Consider the following 22,744-nt stretch of genomic DNA (forward strand, 5'->3'; position numbering starts at 1 on the left):
GTTGAACCTTCATTGTTTTGTTATTTCTCTTTGAGTTTCCTGATTTGAGCCTGGTGGTTATGTGACTACAATGAACCATGATTTACATATTGATCAGATTGTCATGTTTCTACTGGGGAATTGAACCCTGGTTTTGTGGCTAATGTTTTTTTTGATGGCTAATATAGGAGGGTATCAGCCCCATTAGCACAGTTTGTAGCGCATCTGCTTCAGGAGCATTAGATCTAGGGTCAATCCTGTGTCGAGTCACACCTCAGACCTTTAAAGAGGAAGTTGTAACTTCCTCGCTTGGCGTTCGGCATGAAGAGGATAGTGCAACAACTGATTGACCCGTATCAGTACAATGGCTTGGGCAGGGCAGCTTACTTGCCTTTGGTAAGGCATGTCAGTGAAGCAGTACTAGATAAAAAAGCAATTCATCCTGCAACAAGGAGGCACATTACATGCACTGTAAACTTTCCTTCGTCATCATATGACTGAAAAATTGTTAAGTACCACGTTAAATCCAAAGCACTCACTCACTAACTAATACAGGTGTAGGTTCAACCCCTGAATTTGTAGAACCCCTTGCTCTCATTTCTTGTGGGGCCATGGTGACAATAAGCAACTGATGACTTTGCGTTTAGCCGTTTGTGCAGTGTAACTTTCATTCCAGAACAGTTGTCTTTCACCAAAACAGAGTGTATATCTGTATGTCACTAGTGGGATAGTTCATTAGTAACTTAACATTTCCAAAGGTTTGTTCTTTACACTGATCACTTCAGTTTCGACCATCCATAAAACTGATCTCCATCATACAAGGGGAAAATTCTTGAGTGTGGTGTTCATAACGGTCAAGTAAAAAAAAAGTAAAAATTACTTGTATCTGACCGTCAGATCCTACAAAACACTGCAGCAAGACAAGGGCCGGTCATTCTACAGTGTATTAAGATTTAAACCAGCCTAGTTCTAATACAAAATTAATGGAACTTTAGTCCTGACTAAATTTAATGCAGGCCTGAAGTGATAATACATTTTTAAACAATTGGGTCCCAGACACTCGGATGGAGTTTTTGTTGACATGTCTGATCGCCTTTAGGCTTAGCCGGTAAGGAAAAGCCTGCAGTACAAATGTGGAGGACATGTACATGTAAGCATACTGCAAGCTGAACCATGCGCAGGAGAGAAAACCTTCCACAAAACCCGATACTGAATATAGTATAATTTAATAACAAAATTACCTTATCCAGCTAAGCCATCATCTTACAGCTGCTCAAAAGGTTTACCATGGTTGACAATTGATGCCAAAAAAGTGCTGAAGTACTAAAAAAATCACACGTTTATTTTACAAAGGTGTGAAAATAAACCCTCTTGCCAGGTCATGTACATTTCAAATCGGGATTCACACATGATTTTAAACAGCACTGTTAATTATTTACACTTTATACAAAAGAATTCTTAGAAGGAAACAATATAACCTAGACCAGCTGTTGGTGTAAGCATTTTGAGATTTCTCCAGACATACCAATGTTCACAAAAAACCTTTGAATACACATCACTAACAATTTGATATAAGGTAGTCCTACAGCTATTTTTCAATTTTAAATGCCACAATTTTGCACATTTAAAAAGACTATGAAAAAATGTTAATTTTCTTTTTTTCAATAATCTATAGAATGCCAAATATACGACTTTATTTCAACAATTTCTTTCCGTGAACGACTAAAATAGTGATTCTTGGTGAAAAAGGACTGGATTCTCTGCTATAAGGACTCTGAATGCGGGAATCTTTCTCACTAAACTCTCATTTTCACATTCAAAACAAAATCTTTACACTTAATGATGAATAACAATCAGTTAAGTTTTAACTACAGTATATATGAAGTCAAGTCAGTCCACTGTCCTAACACAACACTCAGCTAATTTAGTGTTCCTAGGAACATTTTCATGATGGAAAATGTCAGACAGACACTGTCAATCTCTGCAATCTATAACAAATGGACTTTCATATACTGTATTCGTTAATGACGCAAAGTGTGGTTTTACAGATGTAATTCCCCGAAAAGGAAGAATGGTTTAATAAGTACATGCAACTTTTTTGCATGCTCAACTAAGAAGTTCTATTTAGATTTTTTACTTCTGATTTTCTGACCTTTTTAGTACCTTAAGGGATTTTTTAGGTGAGAACAACAAGACACACTAATTTGTGTGATCTCAACTTCCAGTGTTCACGACATGGTTGCAGATGCCTCACTGTGTTCATGAGGCCATTTGCCTAGTCAAATGGTGTTTGGATACGGACATGGTCCACACATATACATAATGTATGAACTATACATATACAGCATACTGTACAGTGAGGCAGCATGTATACTGGGCCAGAACAATCCCATACAACAGAACATCAGTTGATCATTTAAATGTGCTCTTAACTTAAAAATATACCACATCATGGCTACTACAGCCAGAAGTGTTACGACTTGGACTTAGCACTGATGGCTTTTGTGGGTGTCTGTTGCTGGACTTTGGTGGGGTCATACTTATAGGTCTTCTGTAATGGCCCTAGTCCTGCCTCTCTGAACCTGATAGCATCCACACGCTCTCTATCCTCCATCTCATTCATCAGCTTAGCATTGTTCATACCTGCAAAATGAAACCATTTATGACTCAAAGGTGAAATATCAAAATTTCAGAGATAATAGTAAATAACACAAACATTCTCCCAGGACGAAGTTGTATACAGGATATGTATCTCAAAGCTGCCAGAAATCTTCTTCTCTAGAGAACGTCAGAACACCACATAGAGTAGCTTTTGCTATTGTCGAGTTATAGATCGGCCCACAGTATGTGTACCAACTGGTTCTGTAGAATGTCTATAGATCAGCCTGCAGTATGTGTACCAACCGGTTCTGTAGTATGTCATTAGATCAGCCCACAGTATGTGTACCAGCCGGTTCTGTAGTACATCTATAGATCAGCCCGCAGTATGTGTACCAACCAGTTCTGTAGTACGTCTATAGATCAGCCCGCAGTATGTGTACCAACCGGTTCTGTAGTACGTCTATAGATCAGCCCACAGTATGTGTACCAACCCGTTCTGTAGTACATCTATATATTGGCCCACAGTATGTGTACCAACCGGTTCTGTAGTACGTCTATAGATCAGCCCGCAGTATGTGTACCAACCAGTTCTGTAGTACATCTATAGATCGGCCCACAGTATGTATACCAACCGGTTCTGTAGTAAGTCTATAGATCAGCCCGCAGTATGTGTACCAACCGGTTCTGTAGTACGTCTATAGATTGGCCCACAGTATGTGTACCAACCAGTTCTGTAGTACATCTATAGATCAGCCTGCAGTAGGGGGACCAACCGGTTCTGTAGTACGTCTATAGATCGGCCCACAGTATGTGTACCAACCAGTTCTGTAGTACATCTATAGATCAGCCCGCAGTATGTGTACCAACCGGTTCTGTAGTACGTCTATAGATCAGCCTGCAGTATGTGTACCAACCAGTTCTGTAGTACATCTATAGATCAGCCCGCAGTATGTGTACCAACCGGTTCTGTAGTACGTCTATAGATCAGCCTGCAGTATGTGTACCAACCGGTTCTGTAGTAAGTCTATAGATCAGCCCGCAGTATGTGTACCAACCGGTTCTGTAGTAAGTCTATAGATCAGCCCGCAGTATGTGTACCAACCGGTTCTGTAGTAAGTCTATAGATCAGCCTGCAGTATGTGTACCAACCAGTTCTGTAGTAAGTCTATAGATCAGCTCGCAGTGTGTGTACCAACCGGTTCTGTGGTACGTCTATAGATCAGCCTGCAGTATGTGTTCTTCTTCAAGATCCCATTCAAACATTGTGCACATTTTTCCTGATTCTGAGAGTTTTCCTGATCTTAGGAAAGGTTTATAAGGTTTGTTAAGAAACTAAGGCGATATCCTACTGGAAAATTTTCAAGCATGATTTACCGCTATTTTGGGGCAAAATTTTAGGTAACATATCATATTCACCAACGTAAATAATAAATTTGATGGGGGGATTAATCTTGAGTACCAAGAGGACATGATGCTAACCATATGAGAATCAGAAAGAGAAAAGAATTTGCCAAGACATGTCAGACATGTGAAAGACATCAAAATGGGCAGTCTTGATACATCCAGGTACATGCCAGGTTCATACACTATTAGCTTGCTAAAATTCCCTGAATTTTCAATGATCTTCCAGGTGTATAAATAGAAATTAATGACACAAATAACAGCGCACTGGAATAATCCAATATGTTCCACTGAATGCTGGACAATGTGAGACAAACAAAGCTTCAACCAGCTATCCAAATGTAAATAACTGGTGAGAAAGCATGTCACCTGTCTTCAGCATGGCTTCCAGTGAGGCAGTGTGTCTCATGTCTTCAACATGGCTTCCAGTGAGGCAGTGTGTCTCATGTCTTCAGCGTGGCTTCTAGTGCGGCAGTATGTCTCATGTCTTCAGCATGGCATCCAGTGAGGCAGCATGTCTCATGTCTTCAGCATGCCCTCCAGTGAGGCAGCGTGTCTCATGTCTTCAGCATGGCTTCTAGTGCAGCAGCATGTCTCATGTCTTCAGCATGCCTTCCAGTGAGGCAGCGTGTCTCATGTCTTCAGCATGCCCTCCAGTGAGGCAGCGTGTCTCATGTCTTCAGAATGGCATTTCAGTGAGGCAATGTTACAGCCATGTTGGTACACAGAGTGATCTACTATAGCAAAAAATTTGTGTTACACCATGAAAACCAAATATTAAACTAATCCCTAACAAAATTAACATTAGTTTGCTGTTGACAATATGGAGGGATGAACTTACTGCTTCTGAACCCCTCCACAAATCCCTTCTTCTTTGGCACTGTAGAGGGCTCGTGTTTGACAATCTCGGGTATTTCAAAAAATGTCCTGACAGTTGGTATCTTTAGGAAAAGGACTTGAATCAGAGAGAATGTGTTGGAGGTCATCCAGTAACACAGCATGGCCTGTGAACAAACAGATTCTGTTGTGGGCATATTTGACACAATATTTGTTAATGCTTGAATCTGAGAGAATGTGTTGGAGGTCATCCGGTAACACAGTATGGTGTGTCAACAAACAGAGTCTGTGATTGCTGTATTTGACACAATATCTGTTAATACCTAAAACGACTGCAGTCAGATGGGGAAAGCAAACCCAAGGTACCATGTACCTGACATTCTGCTTGAAAAAGCTGCAGCCAAACCAGCAAGATTTGGAATAGAAAGTGCCCAAACTGGCCAACCAATCACCTTGATCCACCTGGAAATGCAGCTATAGGACTGATCAGTGATGTGATCAAGCAGGTGATTTCTCATTTGAAAACATCTCGCAATTCAGTTCAGTTCCATTTTATGTAAATGTACCAGATTCTAAACAGTATTTTAAAGTATTTTTGTAAGTTGATGTTTTTTAAACTGGCTGTACTTACCATTGGGAAATTACACATGTGAAAAATGGCTGTGCTTACCATTGTCTAGTTACCGATATGAAAACCGGCTGTAATTACCATTGTCTAGTTACAGATATGAAAACTGGCTGTGCTTACCCTCAGGAAATTACAGATGTGAAAACTGGTTGCACTTACCATCATGTAGCTACAGATGTGAAAATTGGCTGTACTTACCATGGGGAAGTTAGAGATGTGAAAGTTGGCTGTACTTACCATGGGGAAGTTAGAGATGTGAAAATTGGCTGTACTTACCATGGGGAAATTAGAGATGTGAAAATTGGCTGTACTTACCGTGGGCAAGTTAGAGATGTGAAAATTGGCTGTACTTACCGTGGGGAAGTTAGAGATGTGAAAATTGGCTGTACTTACCGTGGGGAAGTTAGAGATGTGAAAATTGGCTGTACTTACCGTGGGGAAGTTAGAGATGTGAAAAATTGGCTGTACTTACCATGGGGAAGTTAGAGATGTGAAAATTGGCTGTACTTACCATGGGGAAGTTAGAGATGTGAAAATTGGCTGTACTTACCATGGGGAAGTTAGAGATGTGAAAATTGGCTGTACTTACCGTGGGGAAATTAGAGATGTGAAAATTGGCTGTACTTACCGTGGGGAAGTTAGAGATGTGAAAATTGACTGTACTTACCATGGGGAAGTTAGAGATGTGAAAATTGGCTGTACTTACCGTGGGGAAGTTAGAGATGTGAAAATTGGCTGTACTTACCATGGGGAAGCTACAGATGTGAAAATTGGCTGTACTTACCATGGGGAAGTTAGAGATGTGAAAATTGGCTGTACTTACCGTGGGGTAGTTAGAGATGTGAAAATTGATGTGAAAATTGGCTGTACTTACCATGGGGAAGTTAGAGATGTGAAAATTGGCTGTACTTACCGAGGAGAAGTTAGAGATGTGAAAAATTGGCTGTACTTACTGCGGAGAAGTTAGAGATGTGAAAATTGGCTGTACTTACCATGGGGAAGTTAGAGATGTGAAAATTGGCTGTACTTACCGTGAGGAAGTTAGAGATGGGAAAATTGGCTGTACTTACCACGGGGAAGTCAGAGATGTGAAAGTTGGCTGTACTTACCATGGGGAAGTTAGAGATGTGAAAATTGGCTGAACTTACCGTGGGGAAGTTAGAGATGTGAAAATTGGCTGAACTTACCGTGGAGAAGTTAGAGATGTGAAAATTGGCTGTACTTACCATGGGGAAGTTAGAGATGTGAAAATTGGCTGTACTTACCATGGGGAAGTTAGAGATGTGAAAATTGGCTGTACTTACCACGGGGAAGTTAGAGATGTGAAAATTGGCTGTACTTACCATAGGGAAGTTAGAGATGTGAAAATTGGCTGTACTTACCATGGGGAAGTTAGAGATGTGAAAATTGGCTGTACTTACCGTGGGGAAGTTAGAGATGTGAAAATTGGCTGTACTTACCGTGGGGAAGTTAGAGATGTGAAAATTGGCTGTACTTACCGTGGGGAAGTTAGAGATGTGAAAATTGGCTGTACTTACCGTGGGGAAGTTAGAGATGTGAAAATTGGCTGTACTTACCGTGGGGAAGTTAGAGATGTGAAAATTGGCTGTACTTACCGTGGGCAAGTTAGAGATGTGAAAATTGGCTGTACTTACCATAGGGAAGTTAGAGATGTGAAAATTGGCTGTACTTACCGTGGGGAAGTTAGAGATGTGAAAATTGGCTGTACTTACCGTGGGGAAGTTAGAGATGTGAAAATTGGCTGTACTTACCGTGGGGAAGTTAGAGATGTGAAAATTGGCTGTACTTACCGTGTGGAAGTTAGAGATGTGAAAATTGGCTGTACTTACCGTGGGGAAGTTAGAGATGTGAAAATTGGCTGTACTTACCGTGTGGAAGTTAGAGATGTGAAAATTGGCTGTACTTACCGTGGGGAAGTTAGAGATGTGAAAATTGGCTGTACTTACCGTGTGGAAGTTAGAGATGTGAAAATTGGCTGTACTTACCGTGGGCAAGTTAGAGATGTGAAAATTGGCTGTACTTACCGTGGGCAAGTTAGAGATGTGAAAATTGGCTGTACTTACCATGGGGAAGTTAGAGATGAATGGGAAGATGAATACAGGCATAGCTCTCATGAACCATTTCATGCCATGTGTCATCGTGTTTGCTTTTACGCCGTCAACTCCCACCTAACACAGACAAAATCATGATCATCACTCGCTGGATCGTCAGGTCCACACTCAAGAATTTATACCCAGATACCCAGATTCAAGTTTCAGAACTTAACATTTTGAAACTCTGATCACAAATTTACTGTAATTCGCTGACCTTTTCAACTGATAGGCCGCAAAATTTGGCACTTTTTCATCAAATGATCGAAACTCAAAATGGTGCCTGAATGGTGGCACGGGTGATTGTTTTTCTCGTGTAGAGCAATGGCTAAACAAACATCACCACGGGAGTTCAACGCACATGCTTGGCGAGTAGAAAGTAGTCCAGTGGGTACAGGCTTGACAACACCTATGCTATATCCATGAATGAAAATGAAGAAAGTATCAATCTACAGTTTGTTTACAAACTCGGCTACAGTGGCTCGTTTTTAACAATGTTGTGTTCAACATAAAAAAAGTCCAAAAAAAATCAAGTCTTAGAAACCACACAGCGAGTCGATCAGGTTACAGGCAACACACAACTACTTTTACTTCACGTTTCATCGCTTCACATGTTATCAAGAACGACCAAGGTCTGTCTTTAAATTTAGTGTCTCACTAAGATGTTCGCTGTAGCTCTACCTGCATATGTGTTGTTGGTTTGCTGCACAAACTCTTACAGACGAGCGTATATACTAATAAACAGTTTGGCATCCGTCATTGCCCGTAGTGAACAAATGATAGTACGCAAAAGACAATGTGGCTCAGGAAATCACCTCAGCGAAGAGGCCCACATTTTTGCCTCGTGTGTTTGACAGACTGACCGCTCAAAGCCTACGCCACCCTATCACCGGCGAGAGTGTATCCATGCACATCGCCCGACATGTGCAGACTTTCTATATTGTCTATAGTTATATGGGTGAGAGCCATCAACCCGCTGTGTGCTATTCAACTTCTCTGATCAAATTCCTCTACAGCCCCTGACCCCGTTTTGTCAACTTTCCCTCGAGCATTCCAACCACGAGTGCTGCTCAGCTGGTCGAAAAGGTGAACGAATTACTACACATATCATGTTACAATAGCCTACAAACAGTCATCAATAGATGAGATAATAGGTAGATATATGTAGGTTATGTAACCTACAAACAGTCAACAATAGATGAGATAATAGACAGATATATGTAGATATATGTAGGTTATGTAACCTACAAACAGTCATCAATAGATGAGATAATAGATAGATATATGTAGATATATGTAGGTTATGTAACCTACAAACAGTCATCAATAGATATATACAAAGGTATTTGAAATTCAGCATACATATTTCATTGTAAATTATTACAGAGATGACTTAAAGCAGGTACATTTTCTGTGTCACATTCCACAGACTTGGGAAGAGTCTACCAAGGAACAGAAATAATGAGAACCAAAACCGTATTTCAGAGGCGATCTCTAGGCAGGTGTGTGCAAAGGTAAAAATCTGTCTTTCCACTGTCTAAAAAGTTTTTGCTTCCTGTCTTTTCTTGTGTTCAGAGGTGACAGTATAATAAAAGATAAAGGATAGTCAGTTGAACAGCTCTGGTGTTGTGATGCTTACTTCTACAGTTAAGAGGAAAGTTGCCATGGTGAGCAATGGCAGGGCATAAAAAGGGTCTGCTACAGTCAGATCTGTGAACCAGAACATTCCCCCAGTCTTCATGCTCTCAACCGGCAGGTTAGCCATCTGTCTCAGACCCACAAACATTGACACGAACACAGGCAGCTGAAACACGTGCACAAAACAAATATAGCATTGGGTTAACAATGACCAGCGGTATACTGGTCAAACAATTTATTGATTTATTTGATTAGTGTTTTACGTCATTCTCATACGACTGCAGCCAGTTTTATGGTGGAAGGAAACTAGACAGAGCCCAGGTGAAACCCACGACCACTCACTGGTTGCTAGAAGATCTTCCCTAGTAGGGCCAGAGAGGAAGCCACTACGAGGTGGGCCTAAGCTCACATCAACTGCATCGTAGGCTCCTGAGTCATGGTGCAATGCTGACATGCCAACCCATGGCCACAGAGGCCTCACTTGTCAAACAATAACTTATATGCACGACAATCAAGCTATGACAAAATGACAGAATCTAAAAATTCAATTTGCTGCACAGTTAATAGCCCATAAGGTTCCAAATTTTGCTGCACTGGGCTAAAACAAAGCTTATACCAGGTTTCCCATTTTAATTACTTTTGTTCCAAAACAGAAGTAGATACACATATCCAGTTAAACGTTTTGGCTCATGAGTCTAGGGAACAAGTTTAGTGAACTGAACCTACTGAAGTCCTGACAAACAAACTTGTAGGCTGGTTGGTACCTGGCACAGTGTAGAAAGTTACCTTGACAAGGAGCAATCAAGAGTTGAGAAGTTTTATCTCCTTTCATGCCACATCTAATTTACGTGGCTGGTTTCTGCGTGGATTACGCTACTTTCAACAATAAATGACAGAGGTTTTCGACTTTCCCTGAGCAACAGTTACAATAGCAGCCACTCCAGGTACAGACCTGTGCCAAGGGAACCAAGAAATTCTTGAATGGTTTAATTTCATTTCTTTTCATGAAACTCATCAGTTCTTCCCCAGCTCGGGCAGCTGAAAAAAGTCAACAAATTACAGCATACAATGTATCATTTAGTTACTGTTCAAAGGCATTTTAATAAGAAAAACAACGCTTTTGTTAAGTTCACTTGCCCTTGACAATGTTCAACATCAATGGAACTACTAAAACAGAAATTTCAAGTACAGGCAACTTTGACACAAACCTGAGAACTAAAAAATTGAGAAAAACGTTTTAATGGTTGAACATTACGCAAATGAAAAGTGTCTGAGAATGTTCATTGATAAATCTGTGCTGCTTGCACGGACAAATCTTTTTTCTGTTACATTATCTGCTTCAAATGAGGGTGAATGAGAATTTACATTTCTAAGTTGTAGCAAACCCATATGCCTGCCAGATAATATTGTCAGACAACAGCGTCACAGGATAGTGTCAGACTTCCAGTCATTCACAACAGAATGGCCGTCAGTTTTATGGGTGGAGAAAACCAGAGTGACAGGGGCAATTCAAACCAACTTTCAGCTTCAGCACACCACAGCCCATGATCGTCAGACTGTGTGAACAATAACACTAATATCACGGACTGCTTGTCGCCAACATTCAAGAATGTAACATCTTCTAAAATTTGATACTCACAGCCCAGAATTAGTTTTACTGGTAAAATACAGTTGTTTAAGTTTTGCCAAACTATTTGTATCTAGTGTGCGTATATGACAAACCTTCCAAGGTATTTCCACTCATCCTGGCCTTGGAGAACCTGTCCTGTAGCCGTGCCATGGTGGGCATGTGGTTGCTGAGGTTGGCTGCATTCCTCTGAGACTTAATCACCAGGGGAAACATACACAGACGGAGAAACACTGTGACTGCAAACAAGAAAATCGAATCATGCACAATCCATCCAACTGAGATTATCCTGTTTGGAAAACTTTCACGCAAACACATAAAACAAAAAATGTTTGTTTGCTTGGATGTTTGTTTGCTCTGGTGCTACCTCACAGAATTGCCATGCTAAAGACACCAGATATGGTGCATCAACCACCATAATGTCCCCATGCAGAGCTATATTTGGCACATTCTCAAACTAAGATTTTAATAAATTATACAGCTAAATTCAATACAGTGAAAATTTTTAAGCAATATGGAAGTACAAGCAGTCGTCCTTAGGTGACAGTTTAACAGATGTGAATATCTTACCTATTGCTGGAGTAGTTGACCAACAATTTGTGAAAAAAGCCTTATGATATAAAAGTCCCGGGCACAGTTGTTCAAAAGCAGTGTATCTCCTATTATGCCTGGAATTAACTTCAATCTGCACTTAAATCACCTTAGATTTGTATTTGAATAAGACAGGTATTAAGATTTAAGTGTGGATTAACTTCTAATACTTATTTGAACAACTGGCCCCTAGATGAGGAATATTTACATACAAAATCACTAGGCGTAACTCACAGACTGCAATAGAACCCCACCAGGGTAGGCCAGCCGAGACGTGCAGCATCTCCAAAGATGACTGCACGAGTCCACTAGGCCACATGCCAGCCAGTCCTAAACTCTGTAAGGTGGGTTCCCCCAGGGCATTCAGGCAGTCTGCGATCTCTACCGGTTCAGGCAGAGGTGGGGGCTCAGGGATATAGCCAGCTGGAACATCTCCTACTGCTGAACTCTGAAGGTAAAGGTCATGGGAATTTTTAACACACAACAAAGAGTGAGTGCTTGGGGTTTAACGTTGTGCTCAACAATTTTTCAGTTATATGACAACGAAGGAATCCTTAGGATGTATGTAATGTACCTTCTTGTTGCAGCCAGATTTCCACCCCTCTATTATCTAGTTCTGCTTCACTGAGACGACCTACCGAAGGTAAGTAAGCCACCCTACCCGAGCCATTATACTGATACGGGTCGTTGCACTATCCCCTTCATGGTGGTAAGGGGACTGCCGTATTTACTGCAAGAATGAAATTTAATTCAACTACTTTTCTTTTTAATCTGTCGGAAGATGCTATACAGATATCACTGATCATCATGCCTATGAGTCACCATACAATAACCAAACTGGAGAAAATGGGGACGTATCCAACAGAAACTGATACGCTGTAGTATTGTAGACGTTACAATCCATCTTTGATGTAACAATGGCTTAAAGTCTAGCTTCTCACCTGTGCCACCTCAAGGAATAAATAAATATGCCACTTCACAACTGGCATTCTGCTAAGGCATTCTACTACCACTGACTTCACTACGAGCAACATTCATGAATGTTATCAAGACAAATTGATCTATGTACGTACAAAGGATGACATCATTAATTAAATCCATCATCACAGATTACACATGTCCACACATTGAACTGGATAACTGGAGAAACCACACATTGCTCTACATTCATATCATTATCCTTATTTAGTTTGTCTTTGAATAACTGGAGAAACCAAGTAATCATTCTCTAACCATCACTTTAAATTTTAAATTTATTTATTTCATTGCTGCTTCATAACGCCATACTCAAGAATTTTCCACCTGTATGATGGCGGTTAGTTTTATGGGTTGTGCAAACCTCAGTGAAGTGGAAGCCACCAGCTGGCACACTACTGACAAATTCCCCCCCTTGTAAAGTACATGTACAAATATGCACACCATATTGGTGGAAGACCAGTGATCTTCAACAAAGTCCATAAATGGACACATGCCACAACAGCTGAGAGCAGTGTATTCTACAAAGTTCCTGTCCAACATATCCAAGGCCAGGTTTGAACCTGGAGCTTGCCTGTCCTAGTGACTAAAGAAAATGACTTACTGGTGTGGCTGAGGAGGGGGTCTGGGTGCTATTCCATCGCACTCCACACACTGCCACAAGTAGTCTGTCATTGTGACACTTATGCCGGTGAAAACACAGAGATTTTAAACGATTTCTTTCCCTTCCCTGAGCCAGGAAATGATGAGTGCGACATTTTCCTGTGAAATTTGACTATAAAGAAAACAAAATAGACAGAAAAAATGACACATATAAACTGTTAATATTTTCACAATTAGCATTGCATCTTCAAATAATAGCTCCAAAAAGCCAGCAGACAGAAGAGCAGTCAGTGACAGAAGAACCATAATAAATAATATTCACTTGTGTGACAGCAGGATTCTGACAAAAAGCATCAGCAGAAGTACATACAGAGAGGTGTGAGGGAGTGCTTAGGATTTAACGTCGTCCTTAACAATTTTTCAGTCATATGACAACGAAGGAGTCCTTAGAGTGCATGTACGTGTAATGTGCCTCCTTGTTACAGGACGGATTTCCACCGCTCTTTTATTTAGTGCTGCTTCACTGAGACGATTTACCGAAGGCAAGTAAGCCATCCCACCTGAACCATTAACCAGGTCAACCAGTCGTTGCACTATCCCCTTTAATGCTGACTGCCAATGCAGAAGCTACAACTTCCTCTTTTAAGGTCTTAGGTATGACCCGGCACAGGATTGAATCTGAATCTACCGCCCCCGGAGCAAACCCTCTACCATCTGAGCCATCTGGGCTGGTGAGAGAAATGTGCCACACTCTCTTTATACCATTCCCCATCTCCGTACTCCCACTCTACACTGATTGGTAGCCACTGAAACAGATGATCTGACATGTGACTTCTACTTAGAGTCAAATGTGCCACAATGCATTCTGGCAAAATTGACACTACTTGCTGTTCATGACACTCATGCTACAAATTATTTCCCATCATTCCTCAGTATCGCCTTACAGATTTTTAGTAACATCGCCCCAGTGACCTATCAGATGAGACAGAGTGCTAACAAGACTAACTATCATATAACACAGAGGCAAACCTGCCTCTCTTTATGTAGTTATGGCAGCAGGCAATTAAAAGGGAGCTGTCATCTGCTGTGAGTTACGACCTTTGGTAATAAGTAACTTTTGCATTTCAGAGGGCCGCCATTTTTTTAACAGAAATGTCGCGAGATCTTGCATTACACGGGAGGTGGGTGCTAATTTTCACTCAAGAGCTTTCATCTTTCTGACATTTTTACTGTATTTTAAAACATGTTGTTGTTACTGTCTTTGGTCTGAACTAAAAAAAAAAATCATTACCACAAAAAAGCGAGAGCTTGTCACTGGGATTTTTAGTCTCGGTGAATCCATACATACACTCTGGACTCTCAGCACAACTTCTGCTTGACTGCTATAATTACTGACAAATGTGCTCAATCAGAAAGTCGACATTTTAGGACGGTTTTCGGACTGTAACAGTGATCTGTTAATGTGAGTTTAGACGTTGATCACAGCCGAGCAGTCTTTCAGGTTAAAATATTGGAATTTAAAAACAGCCTAGCATGGAGAAACTCTGCACAATAAAAATCCGTGCAAAATGAACAAATACACGCATTAACCAGGCAAAACACCAATTAATCATGTTCACCAAGACATTCTCTGTTCCTCTGTCAATTTTTTCCACATTCTGTAGCCTTTACAACCAGTAAATCCAAGATAATTCACACTTGTGACACTTACGCTGACATGCTGTGTCGACACTGTCACCTAATAAAACGGGTTGTTGCTCCCCGCAAATGCATGGTTGATCTTTCACTGCGCTACTGTGTTTAGATCTGCTGGCTGTCAGTTTTGACAGACAGAAGGCCATTTACTGCGAAGGCACGAATTTGCCATTGACTGAAGGCTATGGAGCAGAATGACAGACAGTTTGTGCGAACTGTCAAATTAATCTTGCAGTAAAAAAAAAAGGGGGTTACTTTCACGCGCTGTTGCACAAGCACGCCTCACTGACCCGGATTTCAAAAACATGGCAGCACACTGTGGCCTGCTCAATATGTGCCTATTTTCGACTTCGGCTAAGATTTACCAGAGAAGTTGCAAAATGTGCGTAATTATTTTATCTTTCAGAATTGCCGTGCTTTATGTGTGTTCAGGATCTAACGTGCCTGTACGGGAATTGAATGAGGAGGTAGATCTTACTCTAAGCATTATACCGGTATCGGGTCTACATAACTTTCGGCCTACGAGTGGCCAGCGGTCACGGCGTATCAGAATATATAAGCCAGCCTTAGACGGAGGTGTCGGGCTACCTGGTGCTCAGTTTCCGATACTAATCAAATGCTGTCAACAGACAATTGACTGTCGCGATAAACGAGTGCAGTGACAATAAACATGCCATACTGTACATATTAAGCAGACAAACCTTAAAGAAGTTTGTAGAGAGATCACCACTGCAGAGATGAACATATGTTAGTTTGACACTTCGAAACGCATGCGGCCGCAGGAGTCCTGCCATCTTTTCTCCCTCTACTCTCTTCACAAACATGTTTAAATCCCTAAAAGGTTATTGTTGACAAAAAAGTCTAAAAATTCATAATTTCTAGCTAGCAAAATATTATAAGTACTCCAGTTACTTTGATTTAGTATGTTTAAATTTTAAAAATTCCCAAAACAGACCCTGTATCTTTTGTCTAGAGACTATAGCAGACGAAATTGATTGCGCCGTCTATCGGGAGTCTCAAACACTATTTGCATTGTGAGAGTATGGCGGCTATCATAAGAGTGAAGAGAAAGCGAGACGAAGATCCAGCAGAAGCTTTGATTCTCGCCTGCAAGAAGCGACGGGATGACGAACCCAAGACAGATACTTCTAGCAGTCCTGAAATTACAGAAGTTTTGAAATTTGCTGGCACTATCCCTTCAAAGGTAAGGGAACCTTTGATCCATCGTTACAACAACGACACCATGACACCAGTCATTCCTTACTCAATTAGTGAGTTACTGAAAGTGGTACCTTTCACTCCATGATTCCTAATTAGGTAACATGAAATGTAGAAACTGCTATACGTGCTTGGTGGGGATATCTGTCTAAATAGACAAAAAATATACACCGATATCTGTCAGTTTTATACATGTATTTCATTGATGTTTTACGACGTACTCAAGAATACGGCTGACACGCTAACCACCTCAGCCATGGAGGTTTGTCAGTTTTATAAAGATGAGTTGTCAAATTGACAGCTCACTGTTGATCTTGTCCTATACAGTATGACCCTGTGTTTCATAGGTCTGACTTGACACCAAGTCATGTCGCTGACATACTTTATTCCTGTTCAGATAACATCTACCGTTCAAGAACAACAGCATACGCCCAGCAAACATCATAAATTTGGATCCATTGTAAAACCAAATACCTAAGGCATCAGTACCAGTCAGCCATTTCTTCCATTATGGCAAATTATGATGAAATGACCAAAACAAACGTGGGTCAGAATACTTAGCGAGGACCATTCTGGTTGTATGCGATACTGGCCCAGACACATGAGCGCGCAGGTCAATTCACTGTTTACTAAACCCAACTTGACTAGGAACCTTCAGTAAAGTACAGTAAATTCAGATGGACTGCTTTACATGTCTACTCTCACTGCTAGAACCAAAGCAGTAATTTTGCCTGCATTTCTCCCTTGTAGAATTTGTACGTTTAGGACCAAGTTTGCATACACGTAGCTACATTGCCAGCAATCAGTCGCTGTGTAAATGTGTAAATAAGACTCAAGAAGACAACATGGTTGCCCATAATCTGTGCCCATTTCAGTGTTTCTTGTAGGTGTCTGTGGCAGTCGTAAAAATTACAGGTTTGACAGTTTTGACCTCAAGTGGTAAGAAGGATATCACATGGTGTTGGATTCATGATAATGTATACATTTGTAACTGACTATAGACTGTTATTGTTTCCATTTTAAACATCATTCTGTTTGTGCATCATTGTGTTTGTTTTAAGATTTCAATATGATGTATTTTGAGATACTGTAATTATATACCTCTGCCATAGTATTCAGGTTATTATATCATTCAAGATTGACAATTTGGAGATACTATTCTTTCTGTTGTCAGGATGTCAGTGTGTCTTCTAAGATTAGAGATGCCATACGCAAAGAGAAATTACAGAGGGAATACAAAAGACATTCAACTGACATACATAACAGAACGCGACAACATGTGCGAGCTCGTTCAGGGAGAAACCGCTACCAGGTCATCACCAGTCACAGAGCCATTCTCCTGGACTCCTTAGATGACGTGGATGAGTGTAATGAAGAGCACACGGCTGTGGACACTGACAAAACCAGGTGTGTGACTGGCTGCACAGAAGTATTAGCAGTGTCACAAGCTGCAGCTTCCAGGAATAAGGTCTCTGCTGTTGGTGCTGAAGGTTGTGTATCAGATGTTACTGAGCTAAAGTCAGAGAGGGTGTTCTGTCTGTATGATGTGGAAAATGTGCGTTCAGAAAATGGTGACATATCAGTACAGGTAAGTAATGTACAATAAAAAGTGCCAGTTTGACCAATGGCTAGGCTTCATCCAGCACTGTGGCTAAAGGGTCTAAATTGTTTGTAACCACATGAAAAACTTTTATCCACATTTTACTGTAGTTTTAAAAGCTACCATTGATAAAGAAAAAGATGTTTTATTTGTGAGTTGGAAGCCCAAACTAGACCCTCTGAGTCTTTGGGACACAGGGTGTTAAATCCAGACTGGTATTCCTTTATTTAATCATGTCAAAACTGAAAGGGTCCGGCCCAGTTGCAGTTACATGTTTTCATTTACCACACATTATGGAAGCCAACCCTTTATTGTTGTTCATAAGTAATCTCACACACTTTAAAGTCAAACTTTCCACCTTACTTCTGGATCCATGCACCAACTTGTAAGCTATGATCTGCATGCTAAAAAAAAGTTTCAAAACCTCAAAAACAGCCAAGCCCGGCAGATCATTGGCCATTGTGTAAAGTGATGACAGCTTATACATTGGCCTATATATATATCTGTGATGAATCTAACATTATATTCATCCCAGTATGTATAAACCAATCATAGCACTCGTCTTACCACAGCACCCTACAAGCCAATGATGCCCCCTCCCTCCCCCCCGCCCCCATTCTTTAAAATCTCAATTCAGTCAGCACATGTTCCTCCATAACGCCTGTAATTTTCTCATTCAGCTTGCAATTTTCTCCTTCAGCCAGCCTTACCTACCAGTGACTTGGGTGAGGTTACGTGTAATGACATGCCAATGATCCGTGAGCGTGTGCAGACCACGAGAGAGCCTGAGAACGCCATGGCAGCATCACATGGGGCCGACTTTGTTTACGACCTTTACTACACTAACAGAGAGGGGTTTGACTTCCAAGCTCTGGAGAGAATCCTGCGGATTGAGGCGTGTGGGGAAGGTGATCTCCAGGCCGAGTTGGTTGATGATGTTGATGAAGAGGTGTACGAGGATGACGATGACAGCAATGATGAAGGCAACTGGAGAAATGATTACCCAGATGAGGACCCCGACTTCTACGAGAATGAAGAGGATGACTTCCTTAATGATGATGGTAAGATTTACATGGCAGATCTGGACACAGGGTTCCTGTGGGTGAGTTGAAATACTTGAAAGCACTTAAAGTTTGTTGAAAGATTTTTAAGACCGTCAAACACCAAAAGAAAAGTTTATTTTGGGCCAGACCTTGAAAATACTTGAAGTTTTAATGCAGATAAACAAGCTACCAGAACATTATCCATAAATTTCTTCCTGAAGGTTTGTTCTTAAATTAAATGGTCCATAAGAGCTGAGAAAAAGGGATTAAGAGGGATTGTGGGAATCTAAAATTATACATGTACAAATTATCTTAATGTTTAAACAATGAAACATAAATGGTTATGATTTTTAGGCCTGAACCAGGACCATATGTTGATGGAGAACGGGTACAGCTTGGAGGATTACATGGCATCCAGATGTAATTTAGGTATGTGGATGTAGCACGTAATATAGCGCCGTCATCAGCAAGGTGTTCCCGTTAGGCAGCACTTTTCCTGTAGGCATTGAATCTGGTCAACAGAAGTGAGTGTATTAAAACTTGCTTTTTGATGGTCTGGACTATCTGTTATTATGCTACTGCGTGGTATTTTACAGTGTTATTTAGAACATCGGCTTATACTGTCATTAGATTCCCATGCTTCCATTATTCTTGTGGCCATGGCAACAATTTGTGGTCAATGGTGATCTCAAGTTCAGCAGTGGAGAGCACCTGTAGGAGAGATTCCACCCATATTCATTAGACACCATTGTACAAGTGAAAAACTATTGAATATGCACAACAATCAGATAAATAAATCAGACAAATGAAGTGGTGTGGTGTGGACTGAAGAAGATCTGAAAAAGTTGTTTTTGTTGTGTGTGTGTTTTTAGCCGTTTTTCTTGTTCAGAAGATCTGTGTTGGTGGTGTTCAGACTATCTCTATTTAATGTAATTCTTTGTTTTGATTATGGTGGCGCCATGTTTTGTGATGTTCAGCTGCTCTGCTGTAGGTCTTTACTAAATGTCATTCTGTGTTTTGATTATGGTGTTGCTGTGTTTGGTGATGTTCAGCTGCTCTGCTGGAGGTCTTTACTAAATGTAATTCTTTGTTTTGATTATGGTGTTGCCGTGTTTTGTGATGTTCAGCTGCTCTTCTGGAGGTCTTTACTAAATGTAATTCTTTGTTTTGATTATGGTGTTGCAGTGTTTGGTGATGTTCAGCTGCTCTGCTGGAGGTCTTTACTAAATGTCATCCTGTGTTTTGATTATGGAGGTGCCGTGTTTGGTGATGTTCAGCTGCTCTGCTGGACGTCTTTACTAAATGTAATTCTTTGTTTTGATTATGGTGTTGCAGTGTTTGGTGATGTTCAGCTGCTCTGCTGGAGGTCTTTACTAAATGTAATTCTGTGCTGAAAATATCAATAAGGTTTTGCCAGGTTTGCATTGGTGTCTTCTGTTTGTGTTATCTGTTATCTTGTTCAGTTTGGTGTCTTCTGTTTGTGTTATCTGTTATCTTGTTCAATTTGGTGTCTTCTGTTTGTGTTATGTTATCCTGTTCAAATTGGTGTCTTCTGTTTGTGTTATCTGTTATCTTGTTCAATTTGGTGTCTTCTGTTAGTGTTATCTGTTATCTTGTTCAATTTGGTGTCTTCTGTTAGTGTTATCTGTTATCTTGTTCAAATTGGTGTCTTCTGTTTGTGTTATCTGTTATCTTGTTCAAATTGGTGTCTTCTGTTTGTGTTATCTGCCTTCTGTTTGTGATATCTGTTATCTTGTTCAAATTGGTGTCTTCTCTTTGTTTTATGTTATCTTATTCAAATTGGTGTCTTCTGTTAGTGTTATCTGTTATCTTGTTCAAATTGGTGTCTTCTGTTTGTGTTATCTGTTATCTTGTTCAAATTGGTGTCTTCTGTTTGTGTTATCTTGTTCAGATCTGTATTATATATCTTGCGTCATTCAGAAATTGCTGTGTAGGACAACTGTATTGACTATATGTTATATTGTTCAAGTGACGTTGAGAGATTAAGATGTTGCTGCACTTTGTGTTGTTCAGAAGATCTGTAATTATGTTATACTGTTCAGATGACCCTGATGATCTGAATAAGATATTACTGCACTTGGTGGTGTTCCGAAGATCTGTAATAAATTTTATTCTGTGTTGTATTATTCATAGGGTGTGGAAAACATCCTACTGCATTTTGTGTTGTTGAAATATATTGAAAATCTGTACTAAATGGTAATTCTGTGTTCTGTTGTTCAGAAGATGCTGAAGATCTGTCCAGTGATGATGATGAGGAGGAAGATGGGTGTGTCCAGGGGCCGACAACACAGAGGTCGTATGACTCCTACCTGAGAAGTGTGAAGAGAGAGCTGGGAGGAAGCAGAGATGGATGTAAAACCTGATGTCCTCTATAACATACTCTACCAAAACGTCTTTCATCAAACAGAGCCAATTAGTCAGCAGTAATGACAAATTCCATCTCAGTGCTGGTCCCTTGACATACCTGAAAAGGAAAGCAGTGCTTTCTTGTGCCACTGTGGTTACTAGTGCTTCCTTGTGTCACTGTAGCTACTAGTGCTTTCTTGTGTCACTGTGGTTACTAGTGCCTTCTTGTGTCACTGTGGTTACTAGTGCTTTCTTGTGTCACTGTGGTTACTAGTGCTTTCTTGTGTCACTGTAGTTACTAGTGAAACACATGTACATAATCTTTTGCATTGTTTTTTTACTTACATGAAAACATTTAGGTGCATTTATACCACTTTCCTTGAACAAGAATGCTTGTCTTTGATAAGTGTGACCTTTATTGCAAGATTTTTGTAAGTTTTACAAACACATTATATTATGCTGCAGAAAGACCCCAGGCTACCTGGCTTTTGCATGTGGAATATTTTATATCAGATTTCATTTCCTGGAGCATCCTTTGTCACTTATGAGGTAAACGCAGTATCCCAAGAAAGACTTTTAAGTCACTAATCCCAAGGTTCCTGGCTCCCAAGGAAGACTTTGGAGTCACTAATCCCAAGGTTCCTGGCTCCCAAGGAAGACTTTGGAGTCACTAATCCCAAGGTTCCTGGCTTCAGTGGGAAGATCTGTGAACAACTTCCGGATGATTGTGGGTTTCCCCTGGGCTCTGCCCGGTTTCCTCCTTCCATAATGCAGGCCGTCATTGTATAAGTGAAATATTATTGAGTATGGAGTAAAACACCAATCAAACAAATAAATAAATGTAAACTATTTTTGTAAATACAGCCTGGGGCCTATTTCTCACTGTAAGCAAAACTTGTTACAGTTAACTAATGTGTCGATGTGTTACTCCCTACACTAGCTGACATGGAAGTGACTTGCAAGGTAATGTTACTTTCTCAAATGGGGTCTGTCAGCCCTGTACAAAGGGAAGCAAATCGTGTAACTGATAAAACAGCAGTGCCCTCTACCATAATAATAACAATACCACTGAATTCAATACCAACAACAGTAATCATGAATGAAAGCTGACCTTGTTATTCAAATAAATTGAGTGCACTGCTGTTTTATCAGTTACAAGATTTGCTTCCCTTTGTGGAAGGCTGGCAAACCCCATTGTGAATACAGACTTTAATGGGGTATATTTATCTGTATCAGGAGATATCAAGCAAATGTATCCATGTAACAGTTGAAGTTCAGCGTAATATACAAGCATATTTTCCATCAACATCATGTCTGCAAGTGACACATGGAATTTTTTCCAGTAACTTGCCAAGGATAGTCCAGATGGACCCAGGCGTTCCAAGTTTTCCAGTAACTTGCCAAAGATAGCCCAGATTGACCAAGGTGTTCCAAGTTCCTGCACAAAGAAAACTGGTCGCCTTTATATAAGTGACAAGATCCTGAGTGGGATGTTGATCACCAGAACAGTCAGAATTGGGTAAATAAATACAGACCTAATTTGCTCAAGTTGATTGAGGACCAGAGAGCATAGTCCCAAAGAGTAAGTGTAAAAACTCCTACTGAGTGGGATGTTGATCAGTACAACAGTCAGAATTGGGTAAATAAATACAGGCCTGATTTGCTCAAGTTGATTGGTGACCAGAGAGCATAGTCCCAAAGAGCAAGTGTAAAAACTCCTCCTGAGTGGGATGTTGATCACCAGAACAGTCAGAATTAGGTAAATAAATACAGGCCTGATTTGCTCAAGTTGATTGGTGACCAGAGAGCATAGTCCCAAAGAACAAGTGT

General features: G+C 40.5%; 2 protein-coding genes across 2 annotated transcripts; one reads left to right on the top strand and one right to left on the bottom strand.

Moving 5' to 3' along the window:
- Nucleotides 1-1,188: 1,188 nt before the first annotated feature.
- Nucleotides 1,189-15,489, bottom strand: LOC135475288 (mitochondrial inner membrane protein OXA1L-like). Its single transcript, XM_064755129.1, has 9 exons — nucleotides 15,388-15,489; nucleotides 12,993-13,163; nucleotides 11,648-11,861; nucleotides 10,918-11,061; nucleotides 10,148-10,233; nucleotides 9,197-9,361; nucleotides 7,531-7,635; nucleotides 4,823-4,985; nucleotides 1,189-2,622 (listed from the first exon to the last, which is right to left on the bottom strand). The coding sequence occupies exons 1-9, from the start codon at nucleotides 15,478-15,480 to the stop codon at nucleotides 2,453-2,455; spliced, it is 1,311 nt and encodes a 436-aa protein (XP_064611199.1). The 5' UTR covers nucleotides 15,481-15,489; the 3' UTR covers nucleotides 1,189-2,452.
- Nucleotides 15,490-15,726: 237 nt separating this feature from the next.
- LOC135475464 (probable RNA polymerase II nuclear localization protein SLC7A6OS) lies at nucleotides 15,727-22,467 on the top strand. The gene is made up of 5 exons (XM_064755373.1): nucleotides 15,727-15,890; nucleotides 17,079-17,492; nucleotides 18,205-18,565; nucleotides 18,902-18,976; nucleotides 20,789-22,467. Exons 1-5 carry the CDS (start codon nucleotides 15,729-15,731, stop codon nucleotides 20,929-20,931), a joined length of 1,155 nt encoding a protein of 384 aa, XP_064611443.1. The 5' UTR covers nucleotides 15,727-15,728; the 3' UTR covers nucleotides 20,932-22,467.
- The last annotated feature ends 277 nt before the right edge of the window (nucleotides 22,468-22,744 follow it).

The sequence above is a fragment of the Liolophura sinensis genome, chromosome 9 (assembly GCF_032854445.1).
Source record: "Liolophura sinensis isolate JHLJ2023 chromosome 9, CUHK_Ljap_v2, whole genome shotgun sequence".
Lineage (NCBI taxonomy): Eukaryota > Metazoa > Mollusca > Polyplacophora > Chitonida > Chitonidae > Liolophura > Liolophura sinensis.

Excerpts from the sequence above, each read along its gene's own strand:
- LOC135475288 (XM_064755129.1), bottom strand. The coding sequence starts at position 15,480 with ATGGCAGGACTCCTGCGGCCGCATGCGTTTCGAAGTGTCAAACTAACA. Across the intron at positions 10,234-10,917 it reads GAGTGGAAATACCTTGGAAG|CTGCCCGAGCTGGGGAAGAA; the intron begins GTTTGTCATATA and ends GACTTTTTTCAG. Across the intron at positions 9,362-10,147 it reads TCTTGGTTCCCTTGGCACAG|CTGCCTGTGTTCGTGTCAAT; the intron begins GTCTGTACCTGG and ends CACGTGTTTCAG.
- LOC135475464 (XM_064755373.1), top strand. The coding sequence starts at position 15,729 with ATGGCGGCTATCATAAGAGTGAAGAGAAAGCGAGACGAAGATCCAGCA. Across the intron at positions 18,566-18,901 it reads TGACTTCCTTAATGATGATG|GCCTGAACCAGGACCATATG; the intron begins GTAAGATTTACA and ends TATGATTTTTAG. Across the intron at positions 18,977-20,788 it reads GGCATCCAGATGTAATTTAG|AAGATGCTGAAGATCTGTCC; the intron begins GTATGTGGATGT and ends TCTGTTGTTCAG.